The sequence below is a fragment of the Rutidosis leptorrhynchoides genome, chromosome 4, assembly GCF_046630445.1.
Source record: "Rutidosis leptorrhynchoides isolate AG116_Rl617_1_P2 chromosome 4, CSIRO_AGI_Rlap_v1, whole genome shotgun sequence".
Classification (NCBI taxonomy): domain Eukaryota; kingdom Viridiplantae; phylum Streptophyta; class Magnoliopsida; order Asterales; family Asteraceae; genus Rutidosis; species Rutidosis leptorrhynchoides.
The window spans coordinates 350,060,263-350,086,393 of NC_092336.1; the positions used below are offsets into that span (position 1 = coordinate 350,060,263).

The following is a 26,131-nucleotide window of genomic DNA, read 5'->3' on the forward strand; positions in this document are numbered from 1 at the left end:
TTGTTCATAAACTGCTGCTATATTGTTCATGACCTGCTGTTTTTAGACGTTTACTTTACTGACTTGCTGTTATTTGTATCATTTACTTACTATTTGATGTTTAAAATTGCTAGTACTATTTATGTAAGTCTCATACAAAGTATTGAATCAAGCATAGAACCAACATATATACACTTTCGGGAAATATATTACAACATTATATATATATATATATATATATATATATATATATATATATATATATATATATATATATATATATATATATATATATATATATATATATATATATATACCCATATTAAAAAACTAAAAAGTCAACAAAATATATCTGAGTTCTCCTCGAGTCGCCGATAACTCCTCAAAAATCTCTTGCCGAGTTCTCCCCAATTCGCGAGTTTTACAACCTTGGCACACATACATACAATTATCGTACTCACCTCGATATAGCACAAGTAATCGCCAAATGAACTTATTCGCCGGTTCCAACACCAACAATTAGCCTATAAGAAATGGTTTCCAATAAGCTAACATTCACAACAAGTAAACACATCACACTAATCACACTACTCACACACAAGTGCAACTTGACCCAATTGCACTTGACACCCCTGACTTCCTAAAGTTGATCCATAATCACCACACCACACAAGTGCAACTTGACCCAATTGCACTTGACACCCCAATTGACTTCCTAAAGTTGATCCATAATTAGTAGTGAGTATGTTGAAACATATCACTTGCACATTAAGCACATGTGATTCATGTACTTTTTACCTATTTAACTCAAAACCCTAATTTAACCAATTAAAGTCAACAATCAGGTTTGATCAACACTTGATCGCTTGACACACTCAATCAACAAGACACATAATCAATAACAAAAGAACACCAATTGGTTGATTACATGACCACAACTCAATACCCAACCCTAAACCCACATACAAAGGGTTGCACACGACTAACTAAACCCCAATTCAGTACGTAAAGGGGTTTATTAATCTCAATAAACCCAAACCTAACTTAAATTCAAGAATTAAACATAGAACCCGGATTAGGGTTTACCTCAAGCACTTAAGTGAACTCTAATAGCTGAAACAACAAGGAAGAACACCAAATCAAGTTGGAATCACCACCTTCTTCCTTCAATTGATCTTTCTTTCACACTAGGGTTTGCCTCTTTTCAATTGGGTATAAGTTTAGAATAGTTCTGGAAGAAAAATGAGGGTTCCAGGTGTTTTCTAAAGCTTAAACCCGACTTCAAATTTATTTACACATGCAATCGGTCCCTCGAATTCAGAAGTTGTCAGAAACTGCCTAAAACTTCAGACAGGTTGGGCCGCGCGCCAAGAGCTCGCGTGGCGTGCAGTAAAGCAACCTGGTAAAACTGTGGACGTTACAACATGTATAAGTATAGTTAACAAAAAGGCTGTTGAAAGCTGAATGAATAAACTGCAACCTGGTTGAACAAAAAGGGTACGTTTTGTAGTTGTTTCTGGTTTTTCTACATGCTGGCTTTGTACATCAGGAGTGAGTGTTGGTGTGGGGGTGTATTTTTGGTTCCTGTCAGGTCTGCAAATTGACTTAGTACAGTAATTTAGTATTACATTCGTAAATAAAAATAAGTGGTGCGTTTTTCTTACCTAGTTCTGTAGCCTTTTCCAGGGTTAGCGTAACACTGCTTTCAAGTACGCTTTCATTGATTTGTGAACGATTGCCTGCCGTTCTGAAACAATAGCTGCACATCTAGAGAAAGTTATTATCAAGCATCTGATGTAGTTTCCATATAGCAATTGATCTGAGGATAGTTGTTATAATTTACGTTATAGCAATAAGCTGTAACATAAATAGTCCTATATATGCCTATTTATCATTTCTTGATTCAATTCAGCACAAGGGCAGCATTACAGTTTAACAATAGGAAAAACAATAGGTATATATATATATATATATATATATATATATATATAAGTAAATTGTTTTTACCTTCGTATTTTTTCGCCCAGCATGAACAGGTTTCGGGAGGGACTCGTACTCTGTAACATTAAAATCTGTTGCGTGTTCGTTCCACAAAGTCAAGGGCATGGTGTTGTTGCTGTTTATTGTTGATTTAAAAATATTGGTTGTTAGTATTGATTATATGTAAATACTGTTGAGATTAAAGTGATTAGTTATAGCACTTACTTTAAATTTACAATACTAATTACCTGTATGTTCGATTGGCCTGCAGGTCTTATTCGTCTCACGCTTTGTATGCACCCAATATAATCTGTTTAAAAAAGTATTAGTAACATTCAGAACATATTATTTTTTATTTTTTAAAATTTTATAATAGATAGTAGATACCTGTTGCGAATTCACATCAGTTGGTTTCAAATCAGCAATTAATATTGGTTGCTCCATCCTGCAGTAATTATAAAAATGAATAATCAGTATATAAGTATGATAAATTAGCCTATTTTGAATATTACGATGGCACAGTCTATAAGTATGATTAATATGTCTACTTTGAATAGCATGATTGCACAATTAGAATTTAGTATCATGTGCCACTTTTAACTGAAAGTATACGTACGATAGAAGTAGCAATACCTGTGTGAAAGTAGTTTTTTCCAAAAAATCCTTATACGTACGATAGAAGTAGCAATACCTGTGTGAAAGTAGTTTTTTCCAAAAAATCCTTGTACACAATGTTTTTCGTTACATTTGCTTCATGTTCTTCGTGTTTTTTCATTAAGATCTTCAAGCCATTGGGCGTTGTTGCTCTTGATAAAGCTGCATACAGCTGACCGTGGCCAAATACGGGCTTAGGTAGATAAATACCTATTTTATTCAACGATTGACCTTGACTTTTGTTTATGGTCATTGCGTACGAAACCTTGAGCGGTAGCTGTTTCCTTTTGAATATAAATGGGAGATTTGTATCTTTGTGAATCAAACACATTCTAGGTATGTAAACTTTTTGTCCCACCCGGGTCCCCGTTATAATTTCCGCTTCAACAGATTTAGTGAATAATTGAGTGATGATCATTCTAGTTCCGTTGCATAATCCGCCAGCTAAATTGATATTTCTTAGTAAAATTGCCGGCACACCAACTTTCAACTCTAGTTTATGAGGAGGTAAACCCGGAAAGTTTAACGTGTTTAGGTATTCTATAGGGTATAACAATTCCGACTCACCGCCGTCGTTAACGTAAGGTTTCGCACTGTCAGAGCTAATATAAACTTTATTTTTGCGGTGAATCTTATTTAAAATGAGCTCGTTTATCATATCAGTTGCGTCATTCTTTGGACAAACAATAACCTTTCTTTGAAGTTCAACTGCTGTCGGGTATTCAAGAAGTTGATCATCATAGATGAAACGGATGAGATTTTCGAGACCATTTTCGTCATCTGGTATGCAATATTTTTCAGGAATGGTTATCCATGCGGAGTTTATAGGATCTTCGTTGTCGGGTACACCTATCGTTCCATTTCCGATTTTAAGCAGCCATGAAGAGAAACTTTCGACCTCTTTTTTCTCTTCCTCGGGTAAATTCTTTTGCATTAACCTCAGGTTCTCGGTCAGGGTTATCACTTTAAAGTGCTCCCATAAATAAGAGCTGATAATTGAAGCGTCGATGATATCTAATTTGGAACCCTTTTTCTTGACCGGTAGAGTCTGCCTGAAGTCACCACCTAATATTACAGATTTACCGCCAAATAAAGAAGAATTGTTGTCCAAGATATCTTTAAGCGTTCTGTCAAGTGTTTCAAAACATTGCCGATTATTCATCGGTGCTTCGTCCCAAATGATAAGATGTGTTTCTTTAAGCAAAGACGCCAATTGTGTATTTTTTCTAATATTACACATTGATTCATCGGTCAGATTAATAGGCAGCTTGAAACGCGAATGAGCTGTACTTCCCGATGGTAGGAGTAACGACGCAATTCCGGACGATGCTACCGCTAGAACTATGTTGCCTTTAGCCCTCATGTATGAGATGATTGTTTTCCAAACGAACGTTTTACCGGTACCACCGTGTCCGTAGACGAAAAGTAGCTCCTGGTTGTTATTTGCTAATGCATTTACAACCAAGTCATGTATTATCTTTTGTTTCGTGTTCAGTTGTGATATTAGCATTTCATAATCTGTCGCCATCACATCTCTATCGTAATTCTTTTCCTCCATTATCAATCTATTTCGTAAATCACACGACAAATTTTCAGACAACGGTGGGAACCCGAAATCAGTTATCGATCTGGAAGATTGATTAAGAATGAATTCAACTTCGTATAAAACGTGTTGCTCAAGCCCAGGCGTATTCATGTACGGAATATCATCTGCCATAATTTTCCAATTTTCACTCCATAGTTTCATTGGGTTAACCACTTCGCAGAATAAGAGAATGTGTGCGAAAAGAGATCGTAGTTGGCTACTACTCGCTGACACACTTGCTTCTTCCAAAGTAGTAGTCCATTCTTTGTCGTCACCTAATAATCCAAGTGTTTCGCACGCTGATCTGTATGTTAGATGAATTATGCCGTCTACCGTTCTTATGTCGTCAAATGTTTGGCATCCTTTTTGATGACAAAGCAGCATTCTCAGGTAGAAAACTTCGCCGACAGCTGGATGCATATACGAAAGCCTTCCGATTGCAGGCTTATTCAGCTTACGACGCCTCGCCCAACCTTTTGCAGTTACATTCCAGACAAATTCAGACGGGAATTCAAGATAAGTAAGGTGATGTCCGTCAGAACAGTTACGGTTGAAGGTAAGCCATTCTGTTAACGTCGTCTTTTTCTTTTCTATATCGTTAACAATAGAATGTAACGGTTGTTGTGCATGGAAATTTAATAGTTGTTGGCCATCTAAGTGTACTGCTAGAATTTGCACTGCAGGCTCTCTATGGTGTATAGGAAACCCGAAAATCCTCCAGCTTGCCTCGTGAGCACATATGAATCTTCCGTTTATGAAATTTTGAATTTCATCAACCTTTGTAGCTGATTGGCTAGCAACTTCAGAAGATTCACCCAGTGGTCTCGAAATATGCATTGTGATACGGTCGGTGCCCTTCGATATGTATTTGAATAAATATTTAATTAACATCTTCCAACCGCAATATTCGACGTTGATATGCGCATGAAATGTTAGACAGAGAAGGCGGTTATAAGGCACAACATAAGTGTTATCGAGCTCATCATCTCCTTTGAGTATATGGACACCACTATTTCTTCTTCGATAATGAATGTAACCGTCTTTATCAAAAAAAGTGTTGTCGTTGTATGGTTTTGGAAATCTTTTTAAACATGTGTGTGATTGCATACATGGTGCGTCCTGTTTAAGGGGACCGCAAGGACCGTGCATCATTAATTCGGACACAACTTTGTAACCAATTGGGTCAAATATGGGATCCGGTAATTCTGCCGAAATGTATGTATCAACGTCGTCAACCGTAAAACCACCGCTTGGAGAACGAACCCATAAAAGGGTATGACAATGAGGCAATCCGCATTTTTGGAATTCTATTGTGTACAATTCTGTAGATTGCAAACAAAAGAATTTAGGAAACGGAATTACATATTTATTATCAAGAAGATACGAAGTACAATTAGTAGCATAGAGAGAGATTAAGAAATAGTAAGTTTGGGAGTACATAATGGTTGTTTACGTACCTGCCGCAACATGACCGAAAGGTTTTTCCTCCTTTAAGAAAGTGATAAATTGTTTGACTTTTAATTGGAAAACACGTGCTATTATGTCAGCACGATCTGATGGATTTACATGAGGATAATCCAGGAGGTATCTTCTAATTTCTGGCCATTTTACGTTGCACGTGAAAGTTATGAAAAATTGGGGGTTACCATGAGTACGGCAAATTGCTAAAGCATCCAGATAATGACTATACATATATCTGGGGCTCCCTGTAAATGAAGCTGGCAAAATCGTGCGCGTACCAACATCTGAGCCAGTATAGTCTCCCCTATTTATAGCATCGTAAAGTCCAGATAAATATTCATTTCTTATATCATGTTGATTTATCCTTATATATTCCATTCTATCTTGTTCAATACTACAATATGCGGTTACTATATATTGTTGGAAAAGTCTACCAGATCTAGTCAACGAATTGTACAAACCAAATCTATCTCTCAATTGATAGTTGTAGTACATATTCATTGTCATTCTCCTTGGTTTCCCACATTGACAGCCTCTAGTTGCACGTAGTTTTATACCAAGATGAAAACCGTGTTGACCATGTAAAAACAATAGTGGAAATTGTAGTGACATATACAGGGGATGCAATCTGTTAACCCTTTGTGGTGTTCCATCTCTTGATCTGATAATCAAATCGTAATCTCCTCCATTTTTCTGACTATCATCATGAACTATGGCTCCTAGAGAGTCGGATACTGGCAGCTCGTACTGTTTGTTTCCAATTACATTGTATAATCTAATTTCAAAAGGTGGTATATCGGAAGCCACACATTTATCTCTCACTGTTCTGAACAGCTGGATTAATTTATTATGTTCATCTAGTGTGCGTATCATTCGGGAGACAACCTCACTACACAAGGCACTACTGTCTCGTCCACCAAAATGAGCCATTCTGTTGTCTAATTCGTTATGAGTATCATATATATATAATTGAAGAAACCTGGGTGGACAACCTTCCGGCGGATATAAAGACCCCACCCAGTGATATACTTGTCCCGATATCTTAAAGACATACGGCCCCCTATTCTTGTTAATTGATTCGTCAACACGTGCACCATAAGATGTCATACTGAACATCTGGTTGTACGCTCGAATGTTTTCCATGAAATGCTTAGACGACAATAATTCCTTAAATAACGTGGGGGGTTCTTTATCACGTGGTAAACTAACACGTCCATCTTTACAACACTTGCTGTAACGGAGCTTCCTATCTGTTTTCAGCCGCTCATCGTACCAAAACGTGGCAAGGCAATAACTGCAAACGCAGTTACAATCTCCCAAATCTCTGTAGAAACTCGTAACACCTGCGCGGAAACATAAACATAAACATAAAATTATCAAATGAGTTTCACTATTAGATAAAACGAGTTGGACTGCCCTTGCGTTGCGTCCAGTGGCGAAACTAGGATTTTTTTCACCGGGGGCAAAAAAAAAAAAAATTTAAACCGTAGCAATTTTTTTGGACAAAATTTGGAGATTTTGGGGCAAAATTTGAACATTTTGGGGCAAAAGTTGGAGAATTTGGGGCAAAATTTGAAGGTTTGGGGGCAAAAAAAAAAAAAAAAAATCACGGGGGCAAAGTCGAAAACCCCAAAATTTTTACACTGAAAAAAAAATCCACTGAGGGCGGCCGCACCCCCTGCCCCCTAACACTTGCGTCGAGGATTGTTAGCTAAATTTGATTGAGAATAAAGAGGGGGGAAAATAGTAGTAAAAGGCATAAATTTAAATGGGTACAAAAACGCAAAGTTTACAAAAAAAAAAAAAAAAAGTTAAACGACAATATAATAACAATTACATTATTAATTAATATTAATAATAACCATAATAATTATAGTTAATTTGTAATAGTAAAAAGTTATGTGGTTGATTTGAAATAAGTAAAAAGTTATGTGGTTGATTTATAATAAGTGAGAAAGTAACTATTGACCAATTATTTTTTAGTTTATGTTTTGTTAAGTGAAGAACCCAAATGCCCCATTCATAAAGTGAGACGTACATCAAAACACTATAATAAATAGTTATTAAAAAGTAAAAAGTTATGTGGTTGCTTTGTCATATGTGAAGAAGTTAAAAATAATGAAGTGAAAAATTATGTGGTTGACTTGTGATAAGTGAAAAGTTTTGTGGTTGATTTGTAAAAAATGTGAAAAGTATTGTGGTAGATTTGTAAAAAAAAGTGAAAAGTTTTGTGTTAATTTAAGTTATGTGGTTCATTTTTAGTAAGTGAAAAATTTTATAGTTGATTTATTGTAAATATAAAATTTTTGTGAAAAGTTGTGGTTAATTAATAGAAAATGAAATTGTTGATGTAAATTTGAATGGTTGAAAACTAACACTACTTGTAATTTTGAGTTTTAAAAGAATGGTTAAGAAAAAGTTAAACAATAATAAATTGAAAAGTTATGTGGTTTTGTAATAAGTGAAAAGTTTGATTTGTAAAAAGTGAAATTTTGTGTGTTAATTTAAGCTATGTGATTGACTTGTAGTAAGTGAAAGTTTTGTGATTGATTTGTAAAAAATGGAAAAATTGTTAAAAAGTGTGAAAAGTTTTGTGGGTGATCTGTAAATAAGTGAAAAGTTTATGTTAAATTTAGGTTATGTGGTTGATTTGTAGTAAGTGAGAAGTTTGTGATAAATTTAAGTTATGTTAGTGAATAAAAGTTTTGTGTTTGATGTTTAATAAATGGAAATTTTGTGCCAACGTGAAAATATTAGAAAGCATACTATTCGTTGAGAAGTTTGTGGTAAATTTAAGTTATGTTAGTGAATAAAAGTTTTGTGTTTGATGTTTAATAAATGGAAATTTTGTGCCAACGTTAAAATATTAGAAAGCATACTATTCGTACATTTGAGTTTTAGAAGAAAGGTTAATAATAATTAATTAATTAATAATTAATTACCATTTTAAATCATTACTAAATAGTTTGTTACTACCAATCACTGTTGTAAAAAACTCAATTACTCCCCAATTAATCTTCGATTACTCGTTATCGAGAACGGTTCGTTCTGATTTTCTAAAACCATTTAATTAATCGATCAATGCCAGTTAATGGGTCAAAATAGGATTTGTTGATCAATGTCCATCAAAGTCAAAATTGGTCGATATTTATATTGAATTTAAACTAAAATTTTAGAGTTCTTGATCAAAATGAACGATTTTAAGCGATTTTAGACAATTATGTTGAAGGTGTCAGAGAATCAATTCGGTGTCATGCCGGGGGATCTTCGATGGAAGCAATCCATATTATTAGGAGCCTTATGAAGAAGTATAGGGAAAAACAAAAGAACCTACACTTGAATTTCTTAGAAAAAGATTATGATAGCGTCCCTCGAGAGCTAATTTGGAAGACAATAAATGATAAAGGTACCCCGAGAGTAGATATATAAGTGTTATTATAGATATGTACGGTGAATCCAAGACTTGTGTACAGACACGGTGGGATACTTATAGAAACAAAATTGACAAAGACGGTAGTAGGCTAGTATTTTATTAGAACAAACGGATAGTGGCCCGATTCGAGAGCGGCAAGGTCTCCAATTATAGTGAACGTTAAATCAGTAACAACTACAATGCTGAAAATGCAAGACTAGCCTACTATTTATTCGAATAATTTTCTGGAATCAAGGGCAATAACCACTCCTGATTTCCTGGAGAATCATTAATTAATTTATTGAATAATATCATTGATTGATTTGACCGAGTGGAATAAGCCAACTTCCAGAAATAAAATTGAACTCCAAATTAGCAGCTGTAATCTTCTTCTTTCTTCTGGAATATACTTTTAATGGGACTTTATCATTACTTCCCTCCCTGTAAAACGCCTTGTCCGCTTCTTCTGGAATATACTTTTAATGGGACTTTATCATTACTTCCCTCCCTGTAAAACGCCTTGTCCTCAAGGCGGAAGTCTGGGAATTGTTCAACCATTAGATCATAAGTCGATTGATCACGCCATGAAACCATCAGTTCAAGGAAGTTCAAGGACAAACTGTCCGGCTTCATGAATCTAACGATGAATGATAATAGAGCTTGGTTGCAAGTCGACTTCCCAGTCTTTGGTAATGGATAATGGAACAGCAGGTCACTGGAAAGGAGCCATAAGCAGGTTTAAGCATTGATACATGGAAGACATGATGGATCTTAGCTTCAGGTGGTAATTCCAATTCATAAGAAACTCACCCAACTACTTTTTTTTAACACGATTTGGACCAAAAAATCTTGGGGAAAGCTTCTGTATCGACGTTTGGCGAGACTTTTTTGACGATAAGGCTGAATTTTCAGAAAAACATAATCACCAATCTGAAATGTGAGTTCTGTAACATCCCGCCTTTTTCCGTTTACTTTCTGTTTATTTATTTAAAGTCCGTTATTTGATTATAACATCTTCCGTTAAAACGCGTTTTAAAATATCTCGTTTAGGTAATTCACGCACCCGCTTTTAAAGTCGAGGGACTAAACTTGCCAAGATACTAAACTCTTGACTAGGTCAACTAGTCAACCATGAACTCTCATCCATTCATTCACCTCCTTCTCTCTTTCAATACTTCAACTTTTCTCTCAAACACCAATTCAAAGATTCATCATCAATTTTCAAGTTAGCAATCAAACATCAAAACAAATTACATATTTGGAATCCTTGCATCTTCCTCTTCAATTCCATACCGATTTCATCAAGTTTGGGTAACTTTCTAAAAATACTAGATTTTGTGTTCTTGATAATTTTACTTATAAAAGTGTTAATTAGTGTCTATGGCTCAAGTCTAACATGAATATATGATTTGTATGCTCGATTTTGTTATTTTAAGTAACTAGCAAGAACTTGAAAGTTGGTGTGTTTGATTTTGTGATTTAGTTGCTTAAATGTTGTTAAATGTTAAAAGTTCATGTATTAAATGTGTTACTAGCATCACTAGCTTCATTTTGATGTGTAGGTTGATTAAGGAAACTTCATTAACATGATTATTGTTTTGGTGATTTGGGTTAGGGTTTGATAGGCTTGATTATGAACTTTGATGCCTTAAATGCTATGAAATGTTGTTGATAAGTGTTTAGTTGCAATGTGTGTTTAATTACCTTCGAAACGGCATATCACACATGTAAATTGGTTGCCCGAATCATGAAACGCATTTAATGGACTTGAATGTAATAAATGGTGAGCATTTAATGCGTTTTTGGTTGTAGTAAATGTTAAATTGATTGATGAAATGTGTTTAGTTGTTTTCCTTGTCAAAATACCTTTCCGATGATATAAGATACATGTTTTGATTGTTTGCGGATCATAAATTGTGATTGTTTGAAGTTTGGTTCGTGCACTTGTGTAATTTCAGCAAGCAGGACCTGTGCACTGATTTAGACGCCGTCCAAAATCTTGGACGCCGTCCAGGCCTTCACATCTGGACGCCGTCCAGCCAATCTGGACGCCGTCCAGATGAACTACCAGGTTCTGATTTGATTTGGTTGGCCGTTTACCATTTAATTCTAACTATGCTACGCACCTCCGATTCACATGTAACTTGTTCTAACATGCTTATACATGATTAAAAACATCGGAAAAATAGTTCGGGACCCGACCCGAACGTGTTGACTTTTTTGTTGACTTTGACTTGACCAAAGTTGACCTTTATCCAAACTTAACCAAATACTTATGCAATCGTTCCAACGTGCTTTTATCTTTGTATCTTGCATGAAACTTGACAATTTGACTCACATGCTAAAATAATCGAGTCATAACGAGCCATAGGACTAATTGAACACTTTGACCGACCGTGGTTACCGATATTGATACAACCTAATTGTTTAGGTCAAGACAGACTAGCATTCGTGCTTGCACACGTTACTTTGTGAAGTACATTTTACTATCCGTGTAACCAAGGTGAGATCATAGTCCCACCTTTTCAACAACTTTTACTTTTAAACTATGGGATGAGAAACATATACGTATCATACTTTTATGCTTTGAACACAAGTACGAAAACAAACATTCCACAGCGAGTTAGAACAAAAAGCCTCAATTCAATTATCATTAGTTACACTTGCAGGGTGTAAACGTGAACTTATGTTATGTGATCACATTGGGCTTGACGAGCCCTCATTCGGACGGTTCGCTACCGTTAGCGGATGAAATATATTTTCGAGTATAGTGTATGTTCTAACACTACGTAACAGGGTACAAAACAGTTAAGTCTTGATAATTGGGTGCTCGCGAACATACTTTTGGAATACAAACGATTTGGATAATCAACTATATTAAATCTTGTGGTTCAAAAACAACGTTACTATTACACCTATGATTTCACCAACGTTTTTCGTTGATAGTTTTCTATATGTTTTCTCAGGTCCTTGAACGCTAGGTGATACATGCTTCCGCACATTATTTTTGATACTTGCTTGGATGTCGAGTATACATGCATACGTGGAGCGTCTTTTGACTTAACTTAATTTGTGTCGCATAGGTTTCAATTGTACTTAAAACGTTGTAACATGTTTAGACGTTGAACTACTTTGTAAACTTTGAAACATCTTTATAATTGAAATGAATGCGACATATTTTTGGTCAAACGTTGTCTTAAAGACTTATGACCACGCAATGGGGCCTAAGTAGACGGCACCGTCAAATGACGATTTTGTCGGGTCGCTACAAGTTCTCTTGGCTTCACTTCAAGTTTGCCTGATTTCTCATTCGATCTTAGCTTTCTTGAGGTTTAGACGAAGGAGTTTCATCATATCATCCCGATCAATTAATTGTTGTTCTAGCTCTGCATTTTTAGTCTCCCCTGCCACATATAGCACCAATGAAGGCGATTCCTTGCCATAAACAATAGAAAATGGAGTGGTACCCGTGGATGTGTGGTACCCGGTATTATAAGGATATTCTGCCCATGGTAAGGAAGTACTACATTTGTTGGTTGTTCACTCGTAAAACAACGCAAGTAAGCCTCCAAGCAACGATTTAGAACTTCAGTTTGCTCATCACTTTGAGGGTAGTACCTCGTGTTTAGTTTCAGTTTAGTTTGGCTCAACCTGAACAATTCTTGGCAAAAGTTGCTGAGGAAAACAACATCTCGATCAGAAACAATCGAGCAAGGAAATCCATGAAGTCTTATTATATCTTTGCAGAATACTGATGCTACTCCCTTAGCTGTGAAGGGATGAGACAAACCGAGAAAATGGGCATATTTGCTTAAACGATCCACCACGACTAAGATAGTGTCAAAACGACTTGATGGGGGTAAACCCACGATAAAATCCATAGAAATATCCTCCCAGATTTGATTAGGGATCAGTAAGGGCTGAAGTTGACCCGCTGGTGACAAAGTTTGATATTTCAGTTGTCGACATATTACGCATTGCTGGACAAAGAGTTTGACATCTTGCTTCATCTTTGGCCAATAATATCGAGAAGAAAGTCTTTTGTATGTTTTTAAGAAACCCCTATGCCCACCGATTGGGGTATCGTGGGCTTCTTGTAACAGCTCAAGTCTTATAGAAGACTCCTTAGGTATTACTAGACGTCCATAATAGAACAACACATCTAATCTATAAGAGAAAAATTAGTAGCTGCTAATGGTTCCTCTTGCAATTTTTTGATTAAAGTGCTTGTAAATGGGTCGGATTTTAACTTTGTTTTAATATCAGACATCTCGATACAGTAAGGGACCATGAGTGTCAATAATATCCCTGAATGAGGTCGACGAGACAAAGCATAAGCACCTCGTTGTTCTTTTCCAGCCTTATGAACAACCGAAAAGTCATAAGGCATGCGCTTAAGTAGAAACCGTTGTTGATTTGCAGTTGTAATGCGTTACTCAAGTAAAAACTTCAGGGTATAATGGTCTGTGCGAATGAAAAGACCCAGCAAATAATGACTCCATTTTTGCACATCCATGATTAACGCCAACAAATCTATCATAAGCCGATTTGAACCAGTTGGACGGGGAAAACCCTTTGCTGAAAAAAGCCACATGATGGTCTTCCTGTGATAAAATTGCACCCGCACCATCCGACGAAGCATCACACTTAATAACAAAGGGTTTCGAGAAGTCGGGTAACCTTAAAACACGTGTAGAGAGCATAACGTTTTTTCAGATCATTAAAGGCTTTAAGGGTTGTTTCTGACCAACTAAACCCATCTTTCTTCGTCAATGCGGTGAGGAGTCGGGCTATGAGACTGTAATTACGCACAAAACGCTTGTAATTACCATGGTTAACTGGGAATCCTCTCACTTCCTTTATCGTTGACGGTATTGCTCATGACTTAACTGCTGTTATTTTCTCTTCCTCTACACTAACTCCCTTCACATTGATCAATTGACCAAGGACACAACTTGTTCTTGGATAAAACAACACTTTGATAACTTCGCAAAAAAGTGATTGTCATGAAGTAATTTTAGGGCCTGTTCTTGTTCCATGCTGGAGCTGTAAATTAAAATATCGTCAAAAAATACGAGTATAAAATGACGTACGTAAAGACGAAATAGATCATTCATTATAGCCTGGAGTGTGGAGGGAGCATTCGTCAAGCAGAAAGGCATGACCTTGACCCAAATGAGTACGAAAAGCTGTTTTTTCCACATCGTGGTCTGCCATTCTGATCTAGCAATAACTTAATCGCAAATCGAATTTTGAAAAAATCGTGGCACCATACAATTCATCAAGTAACTCATCAACATTAGGAATAGGATATTTATCGGCTAAAGTTATCTTGTGAAGGGCCTGGTAATCGACACACTGTCCATGACTTGTCCTTTTTTCTCACGAGTAACACGGGAATTGAGAAGGGACTAATGCTTAGTGGTATAAAACCGGCTACAGTCAATAATTGTTCTACTTGCTTTTCGATTTCAGTTTTTTGGGAATGGGGGTAACGATAAGGTCGTATGTTAGGTGGGGTGGAGTTGGGAGATAGAGGGATTGAATGGGTTTGTGATCTAATCGGGGTTAAGTGTTGAGGTTCTTCAAAAACACTGTTATGTTAACAATAGGTTGTAGTAGGGTTGGTATGTGGGGTGTGATTTCGTGGTCAATGACAAGGTGTTGAAAACTAGATGATTTTTGAGGTCCGGATGACACACCTTGTAATTTATACTGCTTCTCGTCTATTGAAAAGATCATAAACATCTCCTTCCAATTAGTTAGCTTGAACCGTATTCAAGGTGACGAACCGTTGAATTCCGAAGACTAAATTAGCTCCACCAAGAGTGAAAAGGTGGAAATCTTGAGTAATATTGAGATCATTCACTAATATAGACAGCTTTTTGCAAATATGGTTGCATCGAATCACATCCATGTTACCGATTTTAACACCAAATGGTGATACCGGTTGTGATGCTATCTTAAGTTCATTTACCGAGACATCAGAGATAAAATTATGTGTAGAAACCCCATCAATTAGAATTAAAACTTCGTTAAAATGAAACATAGCGTGGACCTTCATTGTAGTAGGGTGTGGTTTCCCTAAAATAGCATGCAAACTAATTTCAGCAGTTTCCTCTTATGCGCCATCAGAATTTGACGAATCTGTCTTGGTCGAATCTTGCATGTCCTCCTCTTCTTCAATCACTCCAAGGGTGCCGGTTTTACATCGGTGACCTGGGCCGTATTTGTCACCGCATCTGAAACATTCTCCTTTCAAAAACCGGTTCGCTTTTTCTGCATCGTATATCCGAGGGGTGACGAATCTTGCATGTCCTCCTCTTCTTCAATCACTCCAAGGGTGCCGGTTTTACATCGGTGACCTGGGCCGTATTTGTCACCGCATCTGAAACATTCTCCTTTCAAAAACCGGTTCGCTTTTTCTGCATCGTATATCCGAGGGGTGACTTTTGGCTGGGCTGATGTCGGGGTCTGAGTGAAGACTGTTTGTTTGGAGTTTGATAAAGGTGTTTTCGAGCTCCAAAGGGTACTTTTTCCTGGTGTGTGCAAGGATAATTTAGATTCAAACTCCAAAGCCAAGCTCATGGCATTATACATCGTTCTAGGTTTATGAATTCCGACATCGAACTTCGGTTCATCTTTAAGACCATTCAAGAATACCCCCAAGAGACAATGATCAGGCCAATTTGAGATCTGAGATGACCTCTTAGCAAACTCATATCGGTATTCTTGATCCGTTCCTGTTTGCTTGATGCTACAAAGGAATTCATCCGGATTTTGAAATTCTTGGGTTCAAAAATTTTTGGTGAGTGATTGATCCAACTCCTCCCAAAAACTAATGTGTTGGTCACTGGAGAGCCAAGAATAAAGGTCTAAGGCATCACCCTCAAGGTGCATGGATGCAATTTCGACCTTCTCCTCATCAGGTATGTGATAATACCTGCAATATTTTTCAGTTTAAGCAGCCACCCGAAAGGATCTCCACCACTAAAAGTTAGAAAATCAATTTTGTTATAAGGTCTACCGTGTTGTCGACCCCTCTATGAACTTCCTTCTTCGTCATTACTTCTTCCAAGAGATTGTTCTCCTGCTTTCAGCTCTGCTATATCTTCCTTCATTGTCTCAATGGATTCTAATTTTGCTTCTGCTATACCGAGTCTGCACCATCTTCGTTTCCCGACAATGGAACCAAATGATAGAAACAAAATTGACAAAGATAAAAGTAGGTTAGTATTTTATAGAACAAAGGGATAGTGGCCCGATTCGAGAGGGGCAAGCTCTCCAGTTATAGTGAACAGAAAATCAATAACAACTTCAATGCTGAAAATGCAAAGACTAGCCTACTATTTATTCTAATAATTTTCTGGAATAAAGGGCAGTAATCACTCCTGATTTCCTGGAAAATCATTAATTAATTTATTGAATAATATCATTGATTGATTTGACCCAGTGGATTAAGCCAACTTCCAAAAATATAATTGAACTCTAAATGAGCAGCTATAATCTTCTTCGTTCTTCTAGAATATACTTTTAATGGGAATTTATCAGAAACACAGATTTCCCCATAGAAATAGGTTTGCACCAAGGATCAACCTTTAGCCCATACCTTTTTGCGCTGATCCTTGATGAGCTATCTCGAGGGGTTCAGGATAGCATACCATGGTGCTTGATTTTTGCTGACAATATTGTACTCGTTTCAAAATCAAAGGAATAGCTAAATAGAAGACTAGAGCTTTGGGGGGAAGCATTAGAATGAAATGGATTGCGGATAAACAGACAGAAAACCAAATATCTTAGGTGTGATATCAACAAGAATGAAGACGATCACAGTGATGAAGATATTATCCACATCGGAAGCCAGGTTCTACGCCCGCAACACTCTTTTAGAAACCTCGGATCGGTGCTCCACAAGTCGGGGAGGATTGATAATGATGTGATCCACCGTATAAAAGTGGGATGGTTAAAGTGGAGAGCAGCAACAGGGGTCATATGTGACAAGAAGGTATCTCTTAAAGGGAAGGGAAAATTCCCCAGGGTGGCAATTAGACCATCTATGTTATACGGATCAGAGTGTTGGCCAATGACGAAGGCACAAGAGAGAAGAATGGAGGTGGCTGAAATGAGGATGCTAAGGTGGTCATGTGGTAAAACCATGTTGGATATGATTCCGAATGGAGTTTTTAGACAGTACTTAGAAGTCGGAAGCATCGTCAACACGATGAGAGAAGGTCGACTTAGATGGTTTGGCCACGTGATGAGGCGACTTCCTATGGCAACTGTGAGGAGAGTTGAGGCTCTTACGGTTGATGGTGTTAAGAGAAGAGGCAAATCTAGGCATAGGTGGGAGGATAGAATTAAGATCGACATGAGGGATCTTTATTTGAAGGATGACATGACTTCTGATAGGGATTTGTAGAGAAGTAGTATTAGAGTAAATGAGTAAGGGGCCCTACGGGTTAGATTGTGCATTTTGTTACGTTTTGACCTTTTTTATATGTTTCTATACGATTTTTAAGTGTGTGTACGTACGTGTGTATGTATATGTAGGCATGCGTATATATGTATGTATCGCTAGGTGTATGTTTATATATGTAGGTATGTATGTGTATGTATGCTTGTATGTACGTGTATGTATGTATGCATGTCTGTTTATGGTTGTATGTTTTTGTATGTATGTAGGTTGATGTTTGTATGTGTGTATGTATGTTTTGCAAGTACGTATATCTAGGTATGTATGTATGTTTATGTTTGTATGTATGTATATATGTATGTCCATGTTGGTATGTATGTCTATATATGTATATATGTTTATGTATGCATGTTGGTATGTGATAGTATGTATATGTATGCTTATGTATGTATGTATATATGTATGTCCATGTTGGTATGTATGTATCTATATGTCTATATATGTATATATATTTATGTATGCATGTTGGTATGCGATAGTATGTATATGTATGCTTATGTATGTAGATATGCGATTGTATGTATATATTTTTGTTTATGTTTGTACGTTTATGTTTTTGTTTATGTTTGTACGTTTATGCATGTTATGTGTCTATTCCTTTAGTGTAGCATTTATCGCCTTCCATTGAGCTAAGTATAGCACACTCGGGTACGTATCGATGTTTATGTTTGTACGTTTATGTATCTCTATATGTGTCCATTCCTTTAGTGTAGCATTTATTTCATTCCCTTGAGCTCAATATAGCACACTTAGGTATGTATCGATTTTTTTTTAGGCCGGAGGTCCACCCGAAATAAATCTTTGCCCTAGAGTAGGGAGAGAGATGACTTTCTCAACCAGTGTGGAGAAATCTTTCTCTACACGGGATGAAGAAACGACTCATTATCTATTCTAGGGTAGAGGAAGGATTGTCTACATCTTACCTCCCTCATACCTCCATGTGTGGAATGGAGTATTGTTGTTGTTGTTGTTCTATATATACTTTCAAAATTTATTATTTAAATGACAATCCAATTAATCCCCAAATTGCCAATTACTCCTTTCAAAATCCTGACTGATTAATCCCCCAGTAGCGAATTTTACAACCTTGCTACCATCTATAGTAACTTACATAAAATATTAACCTAACTTTCTTATAGGTTCCCATTTCTATAGTAAAGGAACAAATGTTAGGATTTAGGGCCCAACAATATGATTTCTAGAAAATCACTCTTCCAACAAAGACAAACGAAGACAATAACAAAGAAAATAAAAACACGACAATTTAACATGGTTATATATAATCAAGATTTGATTACTTTAATCCACGGACCAAGAGAGATTTTACTGATATAATTCGTGATCACGAGATATGTGTCGAGCATATTCTCCAGTCACGAACTCCTTTTTCCCACTCGCGAGTTCCTGTATACACCATTCTCGCGATCGCGACATCCAAGCTACTTCACTCCTGCTTTGTAACTTGAAAGCGACGTCGTGGATAAGTACTAAAAGATGATCAACTACTCTTATGTTATCGTATCCTTCTCCTTTGTAATTTCTCTTGTTACTTTTTTTTGAAAGACAAATTCACACACCCAACACGAATTTACATAAGTACATACAAATATGTCCACCCATGAACTTGAACTCACAACTTCTTAATTGGAAGGGTTCATTTTCATTCGATACCACTAGGTCAACCACTTGATAATTTCTCTTGTTACTTTAATTTCATCTGAAAATATTATTTTTTTAGTTGAACTAAAGGTTAATTTCTCTTGTTACTTTAATTTCATCTGAAAATATTATTTTTTTAGTTGAACTAAAGGTTCATAGTTGCTCTAGAATTTTGATATTGGAGCTCCTTAATTAGTACGGTTTTGCAAATGTGTAAGATGACCACGAATTGCATTTGGTTGTTCGACAGCAGATTAACCCAACTCAAAGTTTGCTAAGTGAACATTTCTTATCTTATTCTTTGATTTAAATTTCCATAGTTCATAGTTGCTCTAGAATTTTGATATTGGAGCTCCTTAATTAGTACGGTTTTGCAAATGTGTAAGATGACCACGAATTGCATTTGGTTGTTCGACAACAGATTAACCCAACTCAAAGTTTGTTATGTGAACATTTCTTATCTTATTCTTTGATTTAAATTTCCATGAGTGTATACCCATTTTGTTTGGGCATATATCTTACCTCATATCCGTATATATCTTACCTCATATCCCTATTATAAACTATGTGAAGGTGTATTTCTTAAAACAAAATGAAAGATGAAATTACACGGACAATCCCTGTGGTTCGTACCAAATATCTGATATAGTCAAAAAGGAAATTTTTTGCTCTAGATAGTCCATGTGGTTTGCACGCATTTCACGGATAGTCCAAAACCGCTAAAACTTTTTCGTTAAGTCGGGTCATGTGCGTTGCACGGGATGGGTAGAAAAGTCATTTTACGTTGTCTTCTTCACAAATTCATCTTCATTTATTCTCAAAAAATTCATAAACCCTAATTTTTATCTCTGATTTCCAAAACCTACAATCATGAGTTGTAATCATGAGTTGTAATCATGTGAATCCAACAATTTCCCTGAAATCCAATGGACCAATCAGACTGCGACATGTGGCGCGACAATCACATGTAATTGAAAAAAAAAATCAAAATTTTCTTCTTTTTTTTTTCAAATTTTTTTTTTCAATCATATGTGATTGGATTTGGCATGCAAAATCACATGTCATTGAGTTTTACAATCACATGTGGTTGGCATACAGAATCACATGTGATTTACAGCATGTCAAATCCAACCACATGTGATCGAAAAAAAAAATTTCAAAAAAAAATAAGTTTCGAATTTTTTTTTCCAATCACACGTGATTGTCGCGCCACATGTCGCACCTGATTGGTCTCTTGAATCTCAATTTAAAAGTTGGATTCATTTGAATATTCCTCCTAAAATCAAATCAAAATCTCAAACTAAATCACACAAATATAACCATTTAAATAAAAACAATTTACGTTTACCCTACTTTGATTGTTTTTGAGTAATAATTTGCAGGACAATATCTTGATGGTATAAGCAATCGACCACCACTAGATGATGAAACAACATATCTGCAACTCTGTTGATCGAGACTCCCAAAACATCGTTGATTTTGCAACGACATCGATGATTTAGTACGATTTTGCAACGAACTATGAATAATACTCGATAGCGATTTCCAATTATTCTATTCGATTTCTATTGTTTCTACTCAGTATCTGATGACTATCGATATCTGACAATTCAACTACGATATCAACGATTTGATTTTGGTTATCATGGGAAACTACCTTTATATATTTCATACTTGTTGGTGGGGTTTTTGGAGTATATAGGGCTTTCATTAGGAAGTATAAAAAATGATTGTTTATTTTCATACAATTTGGTAGTGTAGTTACATTGATTTTGAATCTATGATAGTCGATTGTGATGGTAATATTGATTGTTGTTCATTTTTGAATTTTGGTGATAATACCGTTTGTTGTTTATTTTTGGATTTTGGTTATAATTTTGATTTTGATTTTGTGAATTTGGCGTTAATAAAGTTTGGATTTTTAGGGTTCATTGTTTGATTTTATGGATTTGGTTAGAACAAGTTGCAAACTTGGGAAGACGATAGAAGATATAAAATACCGAAAATATCCTCACATGCTTTGCACGTGGCTTTGTTTTGACAGAAAAATTTAACGACATTAATGATTGGACTATCCGTGCAGTGTGTGTAAATCACAAGGACTATGCACATCAAAAAATTTCTTTTTTGACTATCCTAGCAATTTAGTACAATATTTTTGTCAAACTAAAAACTTACAAACTGCACTCAACATGAGTTCAAGTAGTAAGCTAACTTACCTATAACATGTAAAGAATGTCTTTTAAGGAATTCAAACTATACTACTAACCAGGGCTCCCTGTGAAGCCGGAGGTCACGAGTTCGAATCCTGCCATAGGCAGACGAACTTAATAGTGGCCCCTGACAAGCGGGTGCTTTTCCTGGCACAGGTGATACCTGGGTTGCCTGCTGCCCCAAAGTTTACGCGCTGCGTGGAGGCCAATGTGCCTATTCGTAGTAGTGGTTCCTCGGTTACCAAAAAAAAATAAAAATAAAAAAAAATAAAAAATAAAAAAAAATACTACCAACCATAAGTCAATTAACTTCCTCTTAATACTAACCATAAGTCCCTCTTAATACTAACCATAAGTCTACCAACTTCCTCTTTATCCAAAGTAAAAAAAAAATCTACCAACTTCCTATTAATATCAGTCAAACAAACAGAGACAAAATATTTTACCTTCAGAAATAGCTAATTTCGTAGCCAAACTGGTTGAGGCAACAACATCTACAATATTTGAAACCAAACGCTTACCTGACAAAAGTTGTAATGAAAATTAGATTCAATGTGTATGTATCTTAACTCGAACAAAGATAACCCAACAAAAGCTAAACAAAAAAAAAGTACATAAACAGTACCAGTATTAACAGTATTAGCAACAGTGTCCATTAATTGTTGACTATAGGAACTCTGGCACAAAAGATTGCTTGTAGATGAAGCACCCACAACATATACACTCTCTGGTTTAATATTCAAACCCCCACTCGGAACGCATGAATTAGACGAACACAAACTAACTTGAGAAACAGAGGAACTACCTAATCTATTCCTCCGTTGTAACTTATATCTGCAAGCGATTTGCCTTGGCGTCAATTTAGGAGTCGTAAAATCGAAACCGGGATTGGCAGTTGGCTGAGCAGATGCATCCCCATTCCTTTTACGTTTTCTTTGCCTATTCCTAGTCGACATCCTACTACTTAACACTAGTTAAAAATTAGAGCTCGAAAAGCAGATTTCGGGTACAAATGAAGCTTTAAATCAAACCTGAGAAAAAGAAAATACAAACGGAGTAATAACAACCTGTACTCATAACTTCAAACATACTTTAAAAACACTAAATAACAACAGTTACAGTAAGCTGATCGTTACATATTTAACTACAAATAAAATAAACCATTAAATGAACTTAAATTTCAACTACAAATAAGAGCAACTGTCGTTATCCAGGGTAACAGAATCAACTAAATATTCAAAAAAGAAAACATTATGCAAAAATATATCAACTGTATTCTATATATAATTCTATAACTCTAAAAAAAGAAGCAATAACCATAACCATATATCATTCAACAACGACAAAACAATAAACATATCATTAAAAAAAAAGTGAGATGTAGCAAGCAGTCAACTGAGGAAAAAAATCTTCTTTAAAAATCAGATAACAATACTAATAAAAAATACTACTCCATATAAATGTAATGAAAATCAGATAACAATACTAATAAAAAATACTACTCCATATAAATGTAATACAAAAATCTATTTATAACACTATCAACAATTAATGGAATGAAAAACCTTCCAAAGAATTTTTCTTCTTTTTCAAACATCAAATAACAGGAAACACTTTAAACCACTTGACTGTCAACAACACCAGTTCACAAAATAATACAGTACACAAAAATCCATTAGTGAAACAGAAAGATTCAGCAATGCATGAAAAGCATCATCAATGAAAAACAAACATTAACAAATCAACAACAGCATTATAAAGGTAAAGATGTAAACAGAATTTATATCAGAAAAATGGCTACCAAATAACAAACCCCCAAAAGAATTGATGTGAAAATCAGATGCAAAAAATTTCGCAAGTTTGGGTAATCAACGACCATCAACATCAAGATAATGCAACATATATCCATAAACAACATACATTATCCGCCAATTTTCAAAACCCTCACCAAAAAAAGAAAAAAAAAAAAAAAACACCGGTCGATTACGCCAGAAAAAGATAACGGACCAAAAAATTGGAAACAAGAAGGAAAGAAAAATAGATACCTGGATGCGAAATTGGATTAGCAGATCTATTAAGTTACTTAATTTTATGTGTATATGATTGGTAGTATTATTGATATAAAGTTGAGTACTGTGTTTTTTGGGTTGATCAAAACATTGCTCCTTTTAGACATTATAAAGAACAAGTTAAAGGTAACGTGGCATGCAATAAAAAGTCCTATGCATTATGTAGAGCAGTTGCTGTCACTAAGAAAAGTAAAAACGTGGCTTTCAAAAGTTGAGTGAAAGAGACACGTAACGGAGTTCTAGTCTTGTACCATTTGAAACACCACCCGTCATCTTGATTGTAGTGTTCTTTCTAGGCCGCTTAAACTTTGGTCAAAATTTTTGCATGCTCGGGCGAAATGATTATAAAATGCCCTTAACAGTTACGCAAACATATATCTTTATGAGGTTTAAACTATGAGTATTAATAAAAAATTTCAAATTGATGCCCCTAACCGCGTGATGTCCCGGGCCGTCGCCCGCTTCGCCCATAGCCTTAGCCGGCCCTGAGTTCTTTGTTTGCCACCATGATCTAGAAGTGCCTCGAGATTTTACTTTCTATGAAGGAGTCAATGTGCTTATTTACAGAGGTTTCCTCGTTTAAAAAAAAAAAAAAAAACGTTAAGTTTAACGTTTTTAAGTCGCTTCAAAATTAGAAATTTTCTAATGACAACCCTAAGGGTTGTGTTTAAGAGAAAATTGATGCATAAAGTTCTTGTATATTTGTTGACTTGGTGGTAGTTATTTCCAGAAAATGGGTGGTTATATTGATTGTACAAACAAAATTAGCATGTCTAAATATCTTAATGACAACCCTTAGGGTTGTCATTAGAAAATTTCTCAAAATTATTACATTTACATAGATGTACGGAGTATCATTATGTCATTTTTGCCTCAAGAAAAACCTAAGTTCCCTGCACATAAGTTAATCAAAGTACGTTAAAAAAGTAAAAAAAGAATGAAAGGTAGTTTCTTCATTTGAGTCAAAGTTTCCGCATTGATTGGGTAAACACTAGACAATTTTACGATTTTTTACTAATAGTACGAATCAATTTTATTGCCCTGGTTTATATTCCAAAGTTTTCCCATGACCGATCTATCACTAATAAAGAAAAAAAAGAAATATCAATCAATGCCCAACAGTTTTTTTTCGAAAAGCAAGTAATATTAATCAGAAAACAACCAAATTACAGATACCGTATTAGTTTGCAAAGGGAGCAAACCACATATGAAAGACCCGAGGAACACACGAAAATGCGAAACACGAAATACTCAGTTACATAAGAAAGTCTATGCTAATCTAAGATAAGAACGAGGGTCGTTTAACCACGTTAACCAATCTAATTTCCTCTTCCTCGATCTTTTTGAAATCCACTCAAAAGTCTTCACTTGTATTTCGTTTAACGCCATATGAGGGTTCCAACATTTGTCCCGAAAAACTTTCTCATTTCTATTCCTCCAAATTAAGTAAGCCGAGACCCACTCGACCGCTTGCCATAATTTGGAACCAAATGAAGTTGGAGAACTTGGCCCGTGGCCCCGTAGAAGTTCATTGATACTTAGGTTAGTCATGCTACCAAGATCCCACCACGCAAGTACTCGATCCCACACATCCATTGCATTTTTGCAAAAGATTAAGGAGTGATCAACGCTTTCTAGGTCATCATCACATAACGGGCATCTAACACTATTCAAATCTATACCCCGCTTGTCTAACTCGATTCGGACGGGCAATCTTTTTTGAACCGCCCTCCATACAAATAATTCGATCTTCTTTGGAACCAAATTATTCTTCATTGTTTCAAAAGCATTTGCGTTTATTACTTCACCAAGAATATTGTTGTCGATAATAAGGGATAGAGAACGAACAGAGAAGATACCGTTATTGGATAATGACCAAGAGCACGTATCCACCCCTGAATTGTTGAAAACGAAGGATGACACAAGAGATTCGAGGGCCATAAGCTCGTTTGCTGTTCTTCCTGATGGAGATCTACACCAGTCCGCACGTAAGGCAGCAGATCCATCGATTTTTAACTCGATTCTGTCACAGATTCTCGCGTCGGGGTCAGAATCCAGCCGATATAGCCTGCTAAATTGGACTTTGAGCTGCTGTTCGCCAATCCACAGTGAGTTCCAGAAGCTTTTGGTTGAGATGCTGCTTGTTGTTGTCGCGAATGATGCTTTAAAATTGATGCCGATATCCTCAAGCAATGTACCTGTCAAAATAATGTTTTTCCAAGTAGATGGTTTTAAAGAACGAATTGCTTCGCTCTCTAAATCCAAACCACCACGAGGACCATAGATGCTACGAATAATAGTTACCCAAAGTGAATCGGTTTCGGTATAAAACCTCCACCACCACTTTCCCAATAAAGCAAGATTTTTACTCTTTAAAAGCCCGAAATTTAACCCCCCAAATTCGTAAGAAGAAACAACTTTATCCCATTTGACCCACGGAATTTTTGATGATTCCGACCCGCCCCAAAAAAACTCTCTTCTCACACTCTCAAGTATTTTCAACACGCAAGGCGGGGCACGAAATAGAGAGAAATAGTACAACGGAAGGCTATTGAGAACCGATTTGATGAGGACCATTCTTCCTCCAAATGACATCGAACGTAGTTTCCATCCCGAAAGTTTGGATTTTATCTTATCAATGACCGG

The 26,131-nt window shown here is 36.0% G+C and overlaps 1 protein-coding gene across 1 annotated transcript; it reads right to left on the minus strand.

The window, feature by feature from the left end:
- Nucleotides 1–300: 300 nt before the first annotated feature.
- Nucleotides 301–23,562, minus strand: LOC139843751 (uncharacterized). Its single transcript, XM_071833898.1, has 12 exons — nt 23,462–23,562; nt 22,042–22,447; nt 21,863–21,937; nt 5,656–7,002; nt 2,651–5,520; nt 2,347–2,404; nt 2,208–2,269; nt 1,987–2,095; nt 1,644–1,738; nt 1,460–1,572; nt 1,066–1,378; nt 301–503 (listed from the first exon to the last, which is right to left on the minus strand). Exons 2-6 carry the CDS (start codon nt 22,370–22,372, stop codon nt 2,378–2,380), a joined length of 4,650 nt encoding a protein of 1,549 aa, XP_071689999.1. The 5' UTR covers nt 22,373–22,447; nt 23,462–23,562; the 3' UTR covers nt 301–503; nt 1,066–1,378; nt 1,460–1,572; nt 1,644–1,738; nt 1,987–2,095; nt 2,208–2,269; nt 2,347–2,377.
- Nucleotides 23,563–26,131: the final 2,569 nt, after the last annotated feature.